The 19,315-nt window shown below is 51.5% G+C and overlaps 4 protein-coding genes across 5 annotated transcripts; 1 reads left to right on the top strand and 3 right to left on the bottom strand.

The window, feature by feature from the left end:
• Positions 1-606: 606 nt before the first annotated feature.
• NCU05287 (50S ribosomal protein L4) lies at positions 607-2,285 on the bottom strand. The gene is made up of 2 exons (XM_956965.3): positions 1,568-2,285; positions 607-1,481 (listed from the first exon to the last, which is right to left on the bottom strand). Exons 1-2 carry the CDS (start codon positions 2,099-2,101, stop codon positions 1,224-1,226), a joined length of 792 nt encoding a protein of 263 aa, XP_962058.2. The 5' UTR covers positions 2,102-2,285; the 3' UTR covers positions 607-1,223.
• Positions 2,286-2,455: 170 nt separating this feature from the next.
• NCU05286 lies at positions 2,456-3,575 on the top strand. Of its 2 annotated transcripts, XM_011395853.1 has the most exons (3): positions 2,456-2,544; positions 2,629-2,671; positions 2,805-3,575. In XM_011395853.1, exons 2-3 carry the CDS (start codon positions 2,661-2,663, stop codon positions 3,013-3,015), a joined length of 222 nt encoding a protein of 73 aa, XP_011394155.1. In that variant the 5' UTR covers positions 2,456-2,544; positions 2,629-2,660; the 3' UTR covers positions 3,016-3,575. The 2 variants fall into 2 exon arrangements, with proteins under 2 accessions (XP_011394155.1, XP_011394154.1); XM_011395852.1 differs by having other exon boundaries at positions 2,456-2,671.
• A 1,875-nt stretch (positions 3,576-5,450) lies between these two features.
• NCU05285 (C2H2 transcription factor RfeC) lies at positions 5,451-10,097 on the bottom strand. The gene is made up of 3 exons (XM_956963.2): positions 8,817-10,097; positions 8,191-8,748; positions 5,451-8,131 (listed from the first exon to the last, which is right to left on the bottom strand). Exons 1-3 carry the CDS (start codon positions 9,577-9,579, stop codon positions 8,103-8,105), a joined length of 1,350 nt encoding a protein of 449 aa, XP_962056.1. The 5' UTR covers positions 9,580-10,097; the 3' UTR covers positions 5,451-8,102.
• A 7,169-nt stretch (positions 10,098-17,266) lies between these two features.
• On the bottom strand, positions 17,267-17,776 carry NCU05284 (hypothetical protein; the record flags this gene model as incomplete). Its single annotated transcript, XM_956828.1, has 3 exons — positions 17,267-17,448; positions 17,545-17,630; positions 17,703-17,776. 3 exons carry the CDS (start codon positions 17,774-17,776, stop codon positions 17,267-17,269), a joined length of 342 nt encoding a protein of 113 aa, XP_961921.1.
• Positions 17,777-19,315: the final 1,539 nt, after the last annotated feature.

Consider the following 19,315-nt stretch of genomic DNA (forward strand, 5'->3'; position numbering starts at 1 on the left):
CGCTGCATTGCTGGCACCGCCTGCGACTGACAGCAGCTTCCACCTGTTGCAAGTACGGTGTGCAGGTGCAGGAAGCTGTCAGCCATGGGTCCAGGTCAGGTCTCCGTCACGGCACTCCATATGATCCATTCAGTTTGCTCTGATCATGTCCATCGTCGCCAGGCTGTCAGTCTTCAACCACCATTCAAAACCATTGAGAGACAAACAGACACCTCTTTGATGAAAGTAGGGGGCATGTCCAATGCATGGTCGTGTCTCCTCGGGGCTCCGGTTTGGGTGGGCGGTCTCGTAGGCGGTCTCCCCTACCTAGGTAGCCCAGCCCATGGAGGCCAGGCTTCTTGCTGCCGGCCAGCCAGTTGTGGTACCTCTAGCAGATGGCCGGCCTCTGGTTCGTCACCGTCGTGGTAGGAAGTGGGGGAGTCGTACAATGAGGGGCGCGAACGGGACCCCGCTTTGAGCTTCTTTGAGCTAGACCGGAGCCAAGAAAGTAATGTCCCCCTAATGTCCCCCTTGGTGGGACTCGGGCTCGCTAATGATTTGATGTTCAAAGACATGAAGACCGTTCACTGATCTGATGAACAGAACCCTGGCTTGCTTCATCTGGTCCCCGCAACGATGATTGATATGTATATATAGAGATCCATATATATATCATTCTGATATATGTACACTACCACTCGCCATTTTGTATCTAAAAATTGGACTTGGAAACGAGCTTTGTCTCGTCTATCCCGCCATGCCCCTTCCTCCTGACCTCTCCATGGTCTCGCCTGTCCAGGTTGGCGCCGATGATGATCTCCCCAGCTACCGTGGAAATCTAGACATGTCCTAAGCGAGATGTTGGTATACAGAGATTCACGCACCCCAGATCTCGGTTGTTCGGCCCATCACTATTCACCAGGGACCGCCTAATCCATATGGGACACCCATTCCCATGAACCCCATGGGGCTTTTTGTTTTTGCTTCGTTGGCTTCTTCATGAAAATCTCCCAGGCCCATGTCCTTCCCTCTTTAGAAACAGGGCCTGTCCGGGTTGAATTTGGCTGTTGTACAGTGAACACATATGATGCTCGTTACACTATCGATACAGGTTGCAAAAATGTGTGGTGGTTTGTTTTGGGAAAACGGGTATCGTGACTGTTTTCCCCCCCTCGTCCTCTTACCGCAAGGGTACCTTCACGACCGTTCGCCCGTCTGGTTCATTTGGGACCGCTTCCCTCTCTTCATACCCTGGGGGCTTCGGCTTGGGACTTGGATGATGGTATCGTTGTTGGGTCGATTTCTGTGGTGGTGGATTGCGTCTCGCTGGCCTCGGCGCCCTCCGCCGTCTCTTCCGCCTCGAGGAATGTGCTAGGCGTGTAGGGGTTCTCGGGGTTGGACAGGTCGATCTCCGGGTCCTGCTCGGCCAGCTTGACTGCATCCTCCCAAGCATAGAAGCGCTCGGTGAGCACATGCTTGATTCCGCGCATCGTTTGCTTGACCTAGAAAAATCAAAGGAGAACCATTGTCAGCTTCTCTGCTGTAACCTAGTAAATGGGCCTTCCTCCTTCCTGTGTCATCCACCTACATTGCGGTCACGCTCATTGGCCTCAGCAAGACCGAAACCCAATTCGCTCTTTGTGCGCTCCCAGTTCGCCGTCGCAATGCGGTTGCGCTCCTTGACACAGACCCACCATAGCCGGTGCAGGTCGTCCCACGACTTCTTGCGCAGCTCGGAAACGGTCCAGGCGCGGCCGTGCTTGGTGTGCTCGAGGGGTGCCATGGCGACGGTCTCACGGTCGTAAAAGAAGTCCCACAGGCCGTGGTTCTCGTCGACTTGGATCGGGGGCAGCTCCTCGCGCGGGACAGGCTCGGGGAGGGGTTCGTCGGAGACAGAGAGCTTCCAGCGCGTGCCGGACTTGCGTAGCGCAGACTCGCCACGCTGCTTGGAGTTATCGCGGGTCACGCGGGCGGTCGGGTATTTGTGGCGCTTGAGGAGGGCAGCCGAGGTCGAAAGTGCCCTGACCGGGACGGCGACGGCGACCTTGGGTGCTGTTGCGGCCGAGCGGCAGGTCTGCATAATGGCGCCCATGGAGGGCCGGAGGGCGGCTGGTGAGGCCATGGCGGACGGTTGTGGTATATATGAAGGTGGTGGTGGGGTGGGTGATAGGTGAAAGTGCGCCAACCCGATGCCCGCTGCTCCGTATGCACCGTCGTCTCCGAGTCGCAGTGGGTGGTCAATGGTAGGCGCGGCGGTGCGGACTGCGGTGCGGCTCCGGGGGACGGCAGTAACTCGCTCCACGGCCTTTGGCACCGCAAAATTTAGGTGGGTCCGAGCTTGGTCCCCCGTTCGTGTCACCAACGGGTCCTCATTGGTCCCATTTGCTCGGTCCGGACAGCGAATTGCCGGATGAATTGGCGGCAAGCACGGGTAGTAGCCGCTAGATATCCACGCTTAGTACAAACAAGGTTAAACTTGACTATAACCTCAACGTCCAGTTGCTTTCCCGACCAATCAAAGGCTAATATGCTGTTTACTTAAAGTGAACTTGACGCTATTCCTAGGTACCAGTGACAGCTTTCATCCAACGACAGAAGGTCAACGCCCTCTCTTCACTCCGATACTGACTCTCCCATCCCATTCTCAAGTGATTGGTATTGTCATTCCTTTGCCCAATATCATGGTCATCCAGTGAGTCTTTTATCATCAACAGACCTTTTTTTATGCCCACCACCACTTACACCATCCACATGTCATGTCATCAACGCAATCCTTTACTCTTCTATTTAAGGCTATAGATCCACCAATTCTGACCATAAACCAGAACATACCGCAACCTCTCCCCACGCGCCCGCCTCGGCGTCGGCATCGCATTCACCCTCTGGGGCCTCATCGGCCTCAAGCTGTCTGACAAGGCCGAAGAAAAGCTCGGCTATACTCCCACCGAAGAAGATCGCAGGGCGCTGGAGAGATTTAAGCCTCGGATCATTGAGGTCGAGAAGGAGGTTGAGAAAGTTGTCAGGGCTGAGAAATGAGTTCACACGTCTGGGAGTGAAGTTGGGGTGACGGGGATGGTGACGCTGATGTGAAGAGAGGACACATCGATTGATTGATGCCACCACCGGAACTCAATGATGGGTACTTTCTTTCTGAAGTCTTGGACTTTGAAAAGAGAAGAAAGACTCAGCGGAATCGGGAAAACGGACATTGGATGAGCAGAAATGGATGGATGACAGGACACGTCGTCATCTTCCGCCAACATCCGAAGATCGATGGGAGGAACATCCAACAATGGACGGAACAGAAAGCGGGAGCCGGTTGAGCTTCGGCGGTTGTCCATGGCAACAACAGCAGCAAAACAAAAGCAGAAACAGAGCAGCAGCACCCTGTACCAGTCAGGAAGAGATATAAGCAAGCCACCTTATTAATGATTCGAACCACAAACCACCAACCACTACCCTCTACTTGTTTATTTGCGTATGACCAAGTTGGCGGTCGAGTTTATGCAGGACTACCAGTCATGTATTTGCTTGTTCATAGGGAAGAATAACATACGAGTTAGCTTGAAGACTAACAACCTAAGGTTTGAGTTGAGTGGACATTTCCTTATGTCCTGAAAATATTTCACTTTCAGACTAGAACAACCAACTTGCCAGTCTCCAAGCCATTTATACCAACAACGACTTCATCTACGTCTTACATGGGAGCTTCTTTAATATTCCACCTTTTGCATAGCGATGATCAAACTATCGTAATGATACAAACAAACTCCTCCAAACAGTTACTTCAGTCTCGCGACGATCGTGACTTAGTCCTCTCTCCTGTACCAGCTCCATGACACACACACAAAAAAAAAAAGGCTACATTCATTCTACATCCAAATTAAAGAGACAACATACATACCTACCTCAACAGTCTTGTACTAGTCTCGCCACACCATTCTAGCAAAAACACGGGGATCTTCATCCTCATCACTCAACATCTAGCTCACCAACAGGTCCTCCATACGTCCCTAGGTAATTACCTATCTACTCCAGAGCTCGGTGTACAACAGAGTTCATCGTGCCAATTTCGGGACAATAGGTACCTAGGTACCTGGTACACTAAACTAGGTGAGTACCGTTCAAAACAGATACTGGTAGAAGTTCATGTTTGATCGGAGAGGACGAATTTAGGTTGGCACTTGTCAGCTTCTACCTACGGGCGCCTAGGCTGGTTCTAGGGACAGGTACTATGGACAGGCAGGGGCAGGCAGGCAGACAGACAGACAGACAGACAGACAGACAGACAGACAGACAGACAGACAGACAGACAGACAGACAGACAGACAGACAGGTAGGCAAGCAGGCAAACAGACATCAACATAGACACCTCCCATAAATGGAAACCTCCCCATACGGAACGAATAAACCGAATCGTTGTTGAATCCAGCGGTTCAGGCTGCGTTGCGTGCAGTGTGTGCGTCGGTTGGGGCATGTAACAAGTAAAGCAACCTCGCCGTCGTTACTGTACCAGAGGGAGGTAGAGGTAGGTAGAGACGGTCCGGTTCGCTCGTTCCTTTTTTTTCCTTTTGATTGAACATGTACTCTACAGTGATCACTTCGTCAGTGTCTGGGTGGTTTGTTGAAACGTCCGTTCCTTCCTTCCTTCCTTCCTTCCTTCCTTCCTTCCTTCCTTCCTTCCTTCCTTCCTTCCTTTCTTCCTTCCTTCCTTCCTTTCTTCCTTCCTTCCTTCCTTCCTTCCTTCCTTCCTTTCAGTTAACCTCCCACTCAGTCCCGTCTGCATTACGAGTCAATATCATATCCGGGTACTACCTCTAGTCACACTTCTTAGGTCCTTCTCACTGACCGGGGATCATTGATCAACCCTGACCGGCCCTTTTTTTTTTTTTCGAAACACACACACTCCAACAACAACAACTTTATATATTGTCGAATGGATAGTAGTAGTGCGCGTATCTCGAAATGTGTCCGCGTTTCAAAGATTTTTTCCGTTTAATGGGCAAAAGCATCCAGTGAAAGAAACGTAAGTTGAATAAGGAAGAGTATGCTAGATAGGGAATGAATACTACCTGTCGTCCCTTTGATTGAGGTATCTGAGGTAGAATCTAGATTGGACTCTTTGTCAGTGAGAACCTAGTCGGTTCAGTTCAGATACGCTTAGAATGGCTACATTACGTACCGGGCCAAGAGAGAATGTGTGCAACAACTTGATATAGGTGCTCAGGCGGGATGGGGATGAAATGAATAAGAAGTGTGTTAATGGCCGAGCTGCTATCGGGTGCCTCTTATGATTATCTGGATTGTCTAAGTTATCAGTTCACATTGCCATCTAGCCGTATGATTGTCTAACCTGCGGGCATGATCAACTCATGTCTACGTAGTGTATGGAAATGTTCACCATGGGGATCCAGTAAAGATTCGGAACACGAGAACAAGCTTACAATCACAGACAGACAGCCACGTGCTTCTTCCAAGTGTAGGTAGATATGTTTGCATCAACACTCTCCACTGCCATTCTCACGTACCATCTAACTCTACTACCTATCTATAGACACAACCGCCCTCGACCATGCCATCCACCAAACAACCTAGATGGTACATTCAAATCCCCATCCATTCACCCTTTCTCCCCCGATATTCCTTTTCCCTTTCGTGTATTCACCACATTTTCCCTTTCCCTTTCCCTTTCCTTTTCTTTCCTGCCCTCTCCTATGCCCCGCTGTCTGCCTTTCCCCCCCCCCTCTTTTCCCAGCCCCATACCCTTTTTTTTGTGTAACTCTTCCCTTGAACCAGCCCAAAAGACACCGGGTGACCATGAAGACCGAAGACCGTCATCATGCAATGCCATCTGTTCATCGTGTACTTGACAGAGGCTATTGTAAGATGAGTATAATGCTGGAGAAAGAAAAAAAAAGAGAATGGAACAACGCCAAAACTATGTAGATAGAGACGTGAGGAGGTACCTGTATGCGAACCGTAACCGTACCCTCCTCCCAATGCTGCCGCTTGTTGTTGCTCCGTGCTTTTCCTTCCCTGGGGAGAAGGGAGAAATCCCGTCCCTTCCCCCCTGCTTTACATTGCCTTTTTGCCTGCCTCCTGTTGTTCCGTTTTTTTCTTTCCCTTTCTTCTTTCTGTCTCCTGTCCTGTGCCTGTCTATGCTCGCCATTTTGCCAATGTGGGTGGTCGGGAGAGCCTCTTCTCTTCTCTTCTAAATGCAAAGCCGACAAAAAAATGTAACAGAAATCTATCAGTTCGTTTCACCAAACGCAACACAACGCAACACGACACAATCGATCGACCTAACCCTGAAAACCCCCGACCCCGGTGCTCATGGTTGAAGCAGCAAAGGCCCACAAACCCCAGGTTAAGATAAAAATAAAACAAAACGAAAAGAAAACACAAGCCAACTGACCCATAGCAGTCACTCTTGTCACTGACAATGCCTATGAGAGGCAGTCTGTGACGACAGAAAAGCGTGCGAATCCTGTGAAAAAAAGAAAGTTTGTAAAAACGAAAAACAACCCGAAAAAGTCATGACGCCATTGATGCAAGACTACTTGCTGTTGGATGTTGGAACGTATTTTTGGTGCATCAACCTTACTTGCCATCCCCCATCTGTTCTTTTTTTTTGTTCCCCTTCCTTTGTAACCGACCGCATGATCGAAGCAGACCTAAAGTTGGGTGATATCTGACGGCTCAACTCGCCTTCCTCGCAAGCTTGTCGCTTGTCTGAAGAGTTGCATTGTACCCAGTGATGAACCTAAATGAACCCGATGTTCCGCGAGATGTCTCGGGTGATGTTGCTGACCAATCGCTGAAACCTCTCGTAAAAAGGTACACCTATCGTGGCCGTATCCTCCATTAGCCGTAACCGCCACCATAATCTTGAATGTCATGTATCGATCGACTAGCTTTTCGCGTCGGTCGTTGAGGCCCTGTTTGGAAAATGGGAAACTGTTTGGTGATGAATCAAAAATGATGCCGTCGTCTGATTGGTTTCCACGTTGCCCAAGTCAGCCCAAACAAGTCTGGACAGCAACCTCTAAAAGCTGCATCGACCGGCGGTCCATCGAACCAAGAATTCGTGCCGTGGAGGACACATTCGCTGCTTTAGAGGGTTGCTGACTCTGTTTCGCTGCTCACCCAAGCGTGCCAGTACAGTCTCCAGCGGGTAGAGTCTCAAAGGCGTTTGGTGACAACCTCGTAAGAGCGATTGGAATCCCATCTGTTTGGGAACCGCAGTGTTAGTCCTATGTCAAGATGAGAAAGCACCGCGGTATTGTCAGTTGCGTATTGTGTGGACCAGGGCAACTAAAATCCGGAACATCGAAATGAGGGTCAATGCCGGAACAGCGCCAGGTACCAAGGGACCGGAAATGTCAAACATGATGCGAAGTCGTCGGGTTGGCCGATCCAGTTCATCCAGAAAAAGCAGGTAATGATTTGGCCACACAATCGAGTCCATGGAATTGATGATGTACACAAAAGGCGGTCCTGGGATGCTTGGTATTCACTTCACATTTTTTTTGGGTCTTCTCTTCATGCCAGAGGCTTGTACATATACCAGACAGGTATAGTGGATTGCGGTGCCTCTCAAACTCCAGTCAGGTGCTCCCAATCACAACACGCTTAGGTCCGTAAGGCCAGGTTCGTGAGTCTTCCGCAACTCAGCGAGACACTCGGAAAGACTCCAAGCCACGCCTCGGGTACCTTACCCATCAGGGCTCCAACCCACCATCGATCTCGAGACCTGACGAGTATTGGCTTGTAGGGCGACAGTGAACAGCACATGGCTGATCAGCACACGCCGTAACAACACCAACGTATGACATCCGATACGCAAAACGTGAGGATTCATGGGGACTGGTTTGTGATGCGAGCAACGCTCGCGAATATTATCGAACCCGACAACACTGCTATATAATGCTAGTTGATCGGATATCATGGCGGTGCCGGAGGTATCTGGCCATGTTACTAAAGGATTTTGTTGGTTTTGTTTATTTTGTTGATGGGGCTATCGGCTAGCCAGTTCACTCCGACCGGGGGAGCGAGGGGCGGATCGAGTCGATTGTCGTCAAATCTTCCAACTGCTCGGCTTCTTCGCTTTTGACCAGCGTTTCCTAAGCACGGGTTTGATTGCGTTCGGGACCTGAACCACACCATTAGTTCAGAATACACATTATGTAGGCGGGGTGTGGGGTTACGCACCGTTCTGGAACATCTGGGACCAATCGGTACCGCCCGATCCACCAAACATCTGCATGCCATTCTGCTGCTGGGGCATGCTGTAGTTGGCAAGTTGGGGGTTGATGTTGGCAGTCATGTTGTTGCTAACCTCCTGACCGTTGTAAGTCTGATCGAAGCTGCCTCCACGAGTGGTACCGCCCATAACGGAACCAGTCATGCTTCTCCTGTCGCGATTCGCGTCGTCAATCCTATTGATGCTGCTGGATCTCGACAGTTGATCCTGGTTGTTGCCCATGTTGTTCATGCTATCGGAGGTGGGGATGAGGCCAAAAGGGTGGACCATGCCGTCAGCGGTCATGTTGCCCATACCGTTCATGTGATTCACATCGCCTCCCTCACCCATAGCCTTTTGTTGAGCCTGCGCGTTCTTCTTGACATGGGCCTGGGGGTGCGACAAATGGCTGGCGCCAGTGGGGTTGCCGCGACGGACGGAGCACTTGATAAAATGGCGCTTCAAAATATCACTTCTCGAGAAGGTATCACGGCACAAGACACACATATAGGGGCGATCGCCGGTGTCTGCTCAATTGTCAGAATCTTGACCACCCAATGGCTAGGAAGAAAGAGCTTTGGGAAATGAAACTTACGGCGGAGAAGATGCCTCTTGAGGTGCTTGGCATGGAGGTAGGTTTTTGTGCAGTGCGGGCAAGGGAACTTGCCATCGGCATCCTTCTGGGGAATCTGGTTTTTAGCAGACGCGCTGCCGGCAGCCGGAGCAGCGGGCTTTCCAGGCGCACTTGGAAGAATGCCGCGACGTCCCTGAGATCCAACCACGTGGGTAGGTTGGTCCCCCTCGGGAAGCATTGACGCTTGAGCGGCAATGAGTGGACTCTGGCCGTAGGGAGAGTTCATGCCCGGCTGCATGACTCCACCAGCCGGCATCGGGCGGAGCACCGGGGGTACACGGCCGTTAGCCGGGGACGGGGCCGGGGCAATGGGCTGGGGATGCGAGGCGGCGGTGGTGGACTGGGGCATCATGGCCGAAGATGTCGCGTAGGACTGCTGGGGATACGGGTTGCTGCCCATCATGGGGTAGCCAGCGCCGCGGCCAGCGCCGTTGGGGGGAGGGGGAGGATAGCTGGCCATGTTGCTAGTGGAAGCAGGCGTGTTGGGGGTTGCAGTTCTCGGGGTGTGAGGGTAGCTGCCGTAGGAGGGAGGTTGCTGCATGACCGTGTTGCTGGGCTGGAGAGGAGGCAGTGTCTGCGGGGGGGCAGTCGCGGTGGATTGTTGTTGCTGTTGTTGCTGTTGTTGCTGCTGGAGCTGGTGCGGAGAAATGGCTGAAGGCGAAGGGTTGTATGAAGCTGCCGACGTGTTTATGACATTCGTCGAGTAGTGCGGCAAACCTTCCATAATCCGGCTCGAAAATTACCCTGAAGCAGCGAGCACAGAAAAAACCATTCGGCAACGGGGGCGCGAATAGGATTCTTCTGGCGACTCTTTGTCCCGGTCTTGATCTTCTTCAACAGAAGGCGCGTTGGCTGGAGAAGCTCCTGAAGACCAATGGCTCAGAATTGGGTAGCAAGGCAAGGAAGAAGGACCTGCGTTGCGCTTGTTTGCCCGATGATGCACTCGAGCCCGTTGTCGGTAAAAGTCTGACAATACAGGTGGACGGGACCCTTCTTGACAGTAATGCGACGACGCTACAAGGCTGGTTTTGGTGGTGCGACAGGCCGCTGGGGAGGGAAATCGTGTGCGGCGGTGGGAGGTGAAGCTGTGATCCAGTATCGTGGTCGATGCCGGCGACGAGCTTGTTGGAGGAGTACACACACGTAGAGGTGGAGAATGCCCTAAGCCTGAACTTTGGGTTGAGGCTCAAAAGGAAAAAAGATTGGTAGGTGGAGAGAAAAAAAATGGGCGGAGGACAGAAGTGGAGCCTTCGCTTTTTGTAGGTGCCGCTGCCGGTCACCCTTTTTGTATTGTGGAAGGAAGCCAGCGTCACTCTGAGAAGTACAAGGTACAAGCAATGTGCTTGGCCCTGCCTGTGCGCTGGTGAAGCTGCGAAGGGGGGAATCGCATGGGTGGAGACGGTGGGTCTTGCGTAGCCCGTCAAATCCAATCACATCGATACATAGCGCAGCTGAGGTACGTACCCTGCGGTGGGGGTCCAGGAATTTCAGCAGAATATTTCACAGACCCTCCACCAGATGGTACTGATTGTAACAGTAAATAAAAGATCTGTGGGCATCTACATTACCTACGAGATGGCGACTTGTGAATCGAATGTCCGCACCTTTCCGCTGTATGAAATCTTGTGAACTTGCTACTGCTGCTGCTGTTGGTACTTCATCATTGCTATTTGTCCATCTTTACGCCACTTGAATTTGCTGCAAAAGGTGCTCGAACGGCCCAGTGCTGCTGGTGCTCGTTCTTGCTTCGACGGGCGAGAAATCAATCTCACAGAGCGCAGAAATGTGAAGGGGGGGGGGGGGGGGGGGGGGGAAACCAGGTGGTTGAAACGAACACAAAGCGGACATTGAAGGCACTTGTCGGAGAGCGAGCACGGAAAAGCAGGGGTTCCTTCGTTTCGGGCATGCGCGGACCTAAAAAACGACAGAGACAGAGACAGAGACAGAGAGGGAGAGAGAGAGGGCTGAGGTTGCCAGTCACTTCACACACAGCCATCGCCGTGTGAATTTGGAGATGGTGTTTTAATGGTCTGGTGTATTGTGACTTGAACCAGTGTGTTTTTGAGGGTTCTATCACACAGAGCAGAAGCGGGAATTACCGGGTCTGATTCAACGTACAACAGTACCTCTAGGTATGCAATGTCATCGACTGCCAGACTGTTTTCATCTGGTCTACTGTTGAACGACTTGGGGCATACAAAACTGGAGGGATGAAAATGTGTCCAAGGTAGTCTGAAAGATACCACCGTCTTTTTGGTGTCCTAGACTAAGGACTCTGGGCACGATGTAATGCGTCCTCGACCTCCTTGTGTTATTACTCCTACGGCAACGGGAAGTTGCGGTTTGGTGATTGATAGTCAGCCTCTGGATAACTAGAGATGCGGTTGGAATCGCGGTGTGTTTTCAGTTCAACTCAATTCCAGTCGCGCCATTCTGATCACTCGGTTTATCACAGTCTGGCAGCTAACTACGAAGAAAGGATGCGATCTATTTGCTGGCAAGTTGGGTTGTGTTTTGGCTTTTCACCCTTCACCTCTCTACGGCCTCTTCTGTACATCATCATTCGAAATCACCGAGTTGACAGCTGCTGGTTTATAGGTTTCTCGTATGCATACATGGCCGTGACGGTGAACCTCGGCGGAAAGAATCTGACAAAGTGACCTCATGGAGGCACAGTGTAAGAATGTGGTTAGATTACGGGTGTTGCAAGGAACCTTTTCATACCCAAGCTATTTTAGCGTTACTGTTGCGCCGCGTTATACCCTACGGTACTTCTCAAGCAACCACTTGAATCCTTGTAAAGTTACGAAAATTACGTCCTGGGCGACGTTACCACCTGTGATTATTACGCCCCTGACTTCCTTCTCCATTATGCCTTAGAGGTGACATCTGCATTCTTTGACGACGTAGCGATGCCTCGCTCGCCAGATGAAGACGGATTGCCAGCTGTGGCGGCAAAAGGTGCACATTCTCCCCTTCGATTGCGGTCGAGGCTTACGCAAAGCCATCAATTAGTAATGGCTTCACAGTGTTCTATCTTGGTCTGGAAGCCGGAAGTGTATTCGTCGTGTAAAGAAATCGGATTCTTGTGGCGCCCATTGTTTCGATTTCGATTCGACATGGTACTGTCTCGTCTAAAACGCGGGTTATTTCCGTCTGGCCTCGGGAAATGGCTGCAGACATTGTTCCGCACTGTCACAGTCAGTAGCGCTTTTGTGTTCAAGCGAAGCACTATCACTGCCACTCCCAAAACCAAGTGCTGCGATTGTTTTCGGGCAAAGAAGCAACCATGCGGAAGGTGATCAACGACAAAGTCTCAATCAGTTGAGAAGAGGGATTCGCTGAAATGGTTGTGGTAATAGGAGGTCGGGCCTGCCAGTGTGCCCGAGATCTTTACATACCGTGACGCTCTGCTCTAGCAAGTTTGGTTTTCGAGTTGCGAGAAAGTGTTAATTTGCTTCTATGACGAGCTCAACTTGTAACTGACTAAATGACATACACCATGTTGGAAGACTGAAGATCTCCCGGTCTTTGAAGTTTTTCGCCGTTCGTATCCGAATGTTTCCATGAACACTCTATCACCTGGGTTTTTGAGAGTCTCTAGGTTGTCTGTCGTGTGGACTAGCCAGCTGCAACAAGTTATCACAGTTGGAGCTAAAAGGCCGTCTACCGAACGTCCCGCTTGTAGGGAAAAGAAAAGTAGTGAACTTAGTGTCATGCTCGCGCCAATCTGTGGACTTCAAGCAGGAGCGCATAGAAATATAGCATCAAACTCTCCTCGGCTGGCTCACATCACTGGAGGAAGGTTAGCAGTGGTAATGTGGGCAGTTGATGTTGGTTACCGTAATAACACCAAAGAACAAAACAACGCGGTGCTGGAGAGGGGTGCAAAATTATAGTAGACTACGCAGGCGAAGAAGCAACCAATTCGCTGAAACAGAGAACATAAGAGGATGAGAGGAAAACCGCGCATTACCATCCGCAGTAGCGCTTGCGCCTCTCCCGAAAGCAAAGCAAATCCATGTTGAGTTGGGATTTCGCAGCATGATCCCCGACGCAATGGACATCCATTCCTCCAAGAGATATCGACGACGGCAAAGACAGCGACAAGCAGGAACAAACTTGATTTGCTGGCCAAAAGACGTCGGACTCCTTAGTCAACATCACGTCTTGGACCAGCAGGGACCAGGTCTCCTGCGAAGAAGCCAGGCCGGCATTTGGCAGGTGCCCTAGATACTTTGCCGACTTGATGTCGCCGATTTTAGCCTGGTGCGCACTTGGACACAGCCGAGAAGTCCCTGAAGGCAATGACGCCCTGTTCCTATTCATTCATTGCTAGTACCAAGTTGCAGTGGTGAAGAAGCGACATTGATAGCTCGCTGATAGAGTGGCAATTGTGGTTGTCTTTGTTGACTGACTGTTTTGATACCTTTTAAGTATCCTTTGCGCAGTTCAAGTTTGAACAAGGGGAACCAATAGAGAGTGCAGAAGTTGCGGTGAGGATCCGGTTCGCCCACGCTCTCAAGTTCCTCTGCTCGAGGCATCGTTTGTGTGCGAGGTACAACAGAAGTGCCCCGAGATCTCTGTAGGTAATGTACGCGGAGTTCGCGGCCTCGGGCTTCTCTGTAAGCCTAGAGGGAAGGCCTACCTACCTATGAGAACAATTCTGTGTACGGTAACCTTTCAGTACGCTACACCGACTGTGTACTATGTAGTGTACGCAGTACGCAGTACACACTCGGAATGAGAAGTGAGCTCGTCCTAGTTGCTAGCGACTAAAACGCCGCTGCTGCATATTGGCATCTCCGGAAGATTTCAGTGAATCCTAGTCCCTGGTCAAGCCAACACTGACTGAAGAGATTAGCATCAGCCCCAGCTTCTTCGACCCAGATATCTCTTGCTGTGTCACCCACGAAGCTGTGGTTTTCGAAAACCATGACGAGAGCTTGGATTGTACACTACAGAAAAAGAGCAGTATTGTTTTTGGCGACGGGAACCACAAACTCGATGCCGCTCTGCAAGTCGAGAGAAGACGGGAATGCATCGATCTGTCGGCTGGGTGGAAGTTTTTCCTGGCAGATGGGTGGGATGATGTGCAGCATCAACGAGTCAAGAGTCGAGCGAAGCAGGCCTGAAGATAGAACCCTGTCCTTGTCTCATTTTTTTGATCCCTGTCATCTGCTGCCTGTGTCTTGATCCGTGAATGGCTGCGTTGACAAAAAATGCCGAACGGTGAGGGGTTTCGGCTCGAAAAGGCTAGCACTGTGATGGACGTACTGCCCGCATCGCTCCATTGTCAACGATGAATGATGGCAGGGTAATTTCTGGTAATTCCAATCAAAATAACCACAATATTTTTCGACAAGTCTACGAACAAAACAAGTCGTCACTTGCCTGCCATCACAGGGCGCACTGAATTTGAACATCTTGTAACCGGTAGAGAGCACAGGAAAAAGGGGCCTGATAGGTTAGGTAGGTACGTAGCGGTTGATCGTTAGCTTGGGCGCCGAGGAGGGAAGACTGTTTACCCTATCGCTCACCACCTCACCGTCGACGATAGTGCACCAATTGGTCTATGTGATAGTGTAGTGTACTACTGCTGCGTACCTAGGTAGGTTTTTGGCTCGTTGGGTTTCAGGCTTTCTTGCATTACTACTGCAAGATCTCCTCAGTCAGATCTCTGGTTGCTGCGACACTGTTCACGATGCGGCGACGCGTTAGCCGCAACCGCAACCCGCTCGCGTTGGAGGCGGGCACCGTTGGAGGGCCCAATTCCCCAATACGTACCCCAAGGACCCCCCCCAAAAGACCCTCCTTCAGCACTGTCGCGTGCTTACCAGCATCGTTTTCCGTTGGAGGAATGTGGTGGAATGCGAGGCGAGCCGCTGCCGGCTGGTGTCTCGAGTCGCACCAGTGGCGTCGTTAGGGATGGCGGCAAGCCCCCTCCCAGTGTGTCGAAACGGTGTGTGCGTGTGTGTGTGTGTCTGTGGAGAGCTGGGCAGCAGGGCAGATCCGAGAACAGAGGTTGGTGTGAGGCTCTAGGAGGGTCCTGATGGTGACGGGAACCCACTCCTGCGGATTCTGTGCAACATATAAAAAATTGGAGATATGAGGGGCATCTTGGGGCATCTTGAACTTCTAGAAGCCGGCTGAACCCCCCCGCAAACGGTTGAAACCGATTGCTGGAGCTGGATGTTGGAGTATCGACCAATATCAAAGTGGAAGCAATCGATGGACAACATCCATCGTCAAAGTGCAAGTTGGCTTTTTGGCAACACTCAATCGCCTTGCGAACCCGACATGGCTGTTCTCGCTTCAGGCTTCTGCGCGCCAAGGGAATGTCACAGCCATGTCCTGCCCGCCGCGGAATTTGTGACAAGCCGTTACAAAGAGCATACCGTGTCGCTTCAGGAGACGAGTTAGGCTCATTCATGGCTGCACTTCTACAGTGTTTGGGCCACATGTGGTGAACTGTCTCTGCGGTAGGTAGCGTCAGTCCATCACCATATGCGATGGCAGGTCTCGTACCAAAATACCTGGGCGCTTTGCGTCGCAAGATGCACACCTCGTCGGCGACGACCTCGACGACCGGAAGCTACCCGGAAGTCGAGAGCTTTGGAGGTGTCGTTGAAAAGACTTCCCCACCTGTCCATCTGCCCCGCGAAGGACCCAATCTCCATCTTGTTGGTCGCTTGGCGACAGATATCTGGATGCACGGCTACCTTATCAATCACCTGCTACATCATACTACCTACCTCTGTACACTACATACATGCTACACTACATGCCCTTGTGGCCTGGGGGTGTCTAGATTTGCATGCTTACCACTACGACCGAGAGCCTCCCACGCGTTCCAAAGAATAACGCTCCCATCAGCCGGTCGGAAGGGGAGAATAGGATATCCTAAACCGGATTCCCGCCCTGTGTGGCCACATTACTGCGTGAGATGAGTCGTTTTTGTTCCAAAAGGCGGCAGGCGAGAGGTGTGGTCGGCGGTTCGCTTCGCTCAAAATCACCTCCAACGACCTTCCACACCTTTTCTATCATCAAGTACCGGGTTGTACTGTTGGTCCCCTGTCACGAAGGTAGGCTGGTGGCGTTCTTGAATACAACACTGTGTCGTAATGAACACTCGTTCCGCCGTTACTCACCCACACCAACCACCTAGAAACAGAGGATGGAATGTAACCAGGACGATTCGACCCCAAAAAGCGAGAGCTGAGTGGCATTGAACGACGACGGATGGCCTTGCCTCTCCAGGAAAGTCGATATGCACCTTGGGAAAGAGCGCTCAACACACTTCAACGTGAGCACTCCTATATCGGCCGATATGGCTACACCACCCTGCCGTTGCTTGCCGACTTTACGAAAAATCAGCATTGGCAGTCCGTCTTCTCAAAGGAAAGGAGCAGCGGTCCAGGAAGAAACAGAAGGCCTTCGGTCGAACACGGTCCAATTGGAAGCCATGGAGGTCGCTTCCATAAATTGGCATTGTTCCTGCCAGTTTGACAACAAGAAAACGGCCGATGCACAACCGAACAATCTTCTCACCCATCATCGCAGCGAGGGCACTGCATCACACACTGAACAGGCAAGAACGGCTACTAGGATGTCGGGCACAATATTTGATGCCTGCTGCAGTGCCTCTTTCCAGCGTACCTACTTCTACTTACCTTACACAATTTCCTACGGAAGCGGAAGGGACGAGTTCGGAGTAGTGTGACGAACAAGTTGCGTGATCTTTGCATACACCATTTTGTCCGAGCTTTGCCCGAGCTTAACGAAATCCTGAATGGACGGCACACTCTTCTTGTGAACCAAACGAGATCGATGATGGTTGTTTGCAAGTCAACCGCCGTCGTCTTTCAATTTCTTGTTGTTTTGTTTTCTGATATGTAGTTTAATCACTATGTACATCAAAAATGCCCCTCCCCACCCATGTTCTCCATGATGGGACGGCCAAGCGGGCCAACATGCCCCTCAAACTGCGCCCCGGTCAAAACCAATCCAGCGGCGGCCTGAGGTGCTCCAGTGTTTCCCGTCTTCGTCTCCAAAATGACGGGCCATGCTATGCTGGGAACGGAATCCGCTCTTGACAACAACCCAACACTGCAGCGGTGAATGGTTATGCCATCCATACCTACAGGGCATCCTTTTACGGCTTCTGCTGACCCGTAGAACGATGACACCATCTCACAAGAACAAGGCCATTCAGTCTCTTGAAACACGCACTTGGATCTGGGACCAAAGACCCCTAAGAACTGATCATCGAGCCATCCACCATCCTCGCCGACACACCGATGGCCAGCCAATTTTACAGGCCAAGCTAACTTGACCAAGATCTTCACTTTGCAGCATGGCTAGCCAACCCTTTTACTTAGCCGCTTCCTAGGCGTCATTAAACGACAAAATCAAGGCGGTTTCGTGGTGAAGCTGTCGGTGTCTTCCACTGGCAACTGAGGACCTGTCATGGTGAGGCGGTCCCTGGCTGTTCTCCCACTCTTCTCATCAAATGAAATGTTCCGACACCCGGGCTGGCTTCGCTCATCATTACGCGGATGATCTTGGGGGGGCGTCTGCACCGTGGTCCAACCTCTTTGGGCATGTTACACAGGCCAACAGTCACCAGAAAGCCCGGAGTGATCATCCCCGTTGCCGCGACACCCAAAGCCTGCGAGTACCTACGTACGGTACAGTACCGTAACGAGTAACGACACCTTCTCGAAGCAAGCCCTCGGCCCTTCTTCGTAAACACCCTGCGCTGTCAATTTATCACTGCACAGTCAAGGTATACTATGTATGTGCATCCCCGGCACCCCTTGGCGGTCAGTTTCGTTTCTTCCACACCAACAAATGACGGCGACTGCGACCAAAAACTGATTTTGCATCTCGCGGTAGAAATGAACGAGCGAGCGAACCATGGATCTGCGCACCTTCGGCGGTGATTCCTCAAAGGGAAATCCGCCTTGGCGATTTAAAATCATGGCTGATGATCGCCGCCAGGATCCTGCACGCTAACACAGACGCATTGTCCAACCTCGGTTTGAGGGAACTCGGGCGAGGATTTCGCGGCCGCAACTTTTGCAACTGCAATTGAAATTTCGAATTGTCGAATTCGTTAAAAGCGCCGACTAGCATGGTCAGAGATAGGGACCCTTCTAATCCAAGGAATTGGTCTTGGATGCAATTTGCGCAGGCCCGTCAGAGAGAAGAAAAAGGGCGCAACGCCTTGGTCATGACCGTGCTTCTGGCTGCAACAAATGGCCTGACAATCTGACCAAAAGGTGAGCAAAAGGAACCCGACCGAATGGGTTGGCTGGTTGTTGAGTGTTCGTGACGAGGACACAGGCCAATAAGAGTATCTGCTCGATTCTCGAGGTCATCAATGACCTGCTCAATGCACACCAAGCACACCCCCTTTCGAGCCAACACTACGTAGTGTACTATGTACAGAGTGTCAACCCAACCTAGGGTGCCGATTCCGCCGATGCAGCAAGTGATAAGCCTGCTGGAGGTGGCCTATTACGGCATTTACTCGGCGTTGTTGCTGGCAACGAAGAACGGTGAAGTGCAAGGACAACGGCCTCGTGGGCTGTCCACAGAATTCACACGAGTTTCACAGCCTACAATCTGAAGCTCTCCTGCTTCGCGCCGTCTTGAGTCTGTCAAGCTTTTGTGCTCCATCGGAGCGTATTCCACACGGGTGCAACGTACGTCAACTGCTCTGCTAAGTGGAAGCCATTGCCGACGGCAGCTGTCCACTGGCAAGGGGCAACGGCAGCGGCAGCGCCCGCAACAGCTTCTAGAAGGGTTTGTAAACAGCGAATAAGCTCGACAAGGACTCCTACAGTGTATGTTCTGACGGTCTCGCATCATCTTCAAATCACCGAACCCCCCCTCCCCATCTTTACACTACCACAATCAGCATCGCCAGCATCAGCATCATCGGGATCGGAGGAGGTTGGCTCTTTGTGGCAAAACGTACCGTTTGCATAATTCGTTATGAGCATCATCGAGTGGGTTGCTCGCCTTGTTGATTTCTCCCCGAGTCATGGCTCCACGCCGCGGCATCGGCCTTTCACTTCGCGGCCTGGTCCATGCCAGAAATGCTCCACTTGACCGTGAGCAGAGGTCGGCCCCGACTGGTCCGGGCTGCCGGTGTCTTCTTGACTGCCGCTTGGCGGTCTGTTGCAGGCCGACCTCCTCGCTCCGGTTTGCTCTTGCTCAACAACGTGGCTAGCGCTGTTATTCGTCGCTGTGAATGTCGGAGACTTTTTTTTTTTTTTTTTTTTTTTTTTTTTTTTTTTTTCTCTTTGCCTTGTTCGCTTGGCTTGCGTGCTGCATGTCGATTTTTCGGCCAATGGTCATTCTCCTTCTGACACTTGTCAGTCTCTCTTGAAGTCTTTTGGTGTAACCATGCAACTGCCTGCCCCCCCCCCCTAACTCAAATCAACTCCAGA

This window comes from Neurospora crassa, linkage group IV (assembly GCF_000182925.2).
Source record: "Neurospora crassa OR74A linkage group IV, whole genome shotgun sequence".
Lineage (NCBI taxonomy): Eukaryota > Fungi > Ascomycota > Sordariomycetes > Sordariales > Sordariaceae > Neurospora > Neurospora crassa.

Excerpts from the sequence above, each read along its gene's own strand:
- NCU05287 (XM_956965.3), bottom strand. The coding sequence starts at position 2,101 with ATGGCCTCACCAGCCGCCCTCCGGCCCTCCATGGGCGCCATTATGCAG. Across the intron at positions 1,482-1,567 it reads CCAATGAGCGTGACCGCAAT|GTCAAGCAAACGATGCGCGG; the intron begins GTAGGTGGATGA and ends TGATTTTTCTAG.
- NCU05285 (XM_956963.2), bottom strand. The coding sequence starts at position 9,579 with ATGGAAGGTTTGCCGCACTACTCGACGAATGTCATAAACACGTCGGCA. Across the intron at positions 8,749-8,816 it reads CAAGAGGCATCTTCTCCGCC|ACACCGGCGATCGCCCCTAT; the intron begins GTAAGTTTCATT and ends ACAATTGAGCAG. Across the intron at positions 8,132-8,190 it reads GTCCCAGATGTTCCAGAACG|GTCCCGAACGCAATCAAACC; the intron begins GTGCGTAACCCC and ends GGTGTGGTTCAG.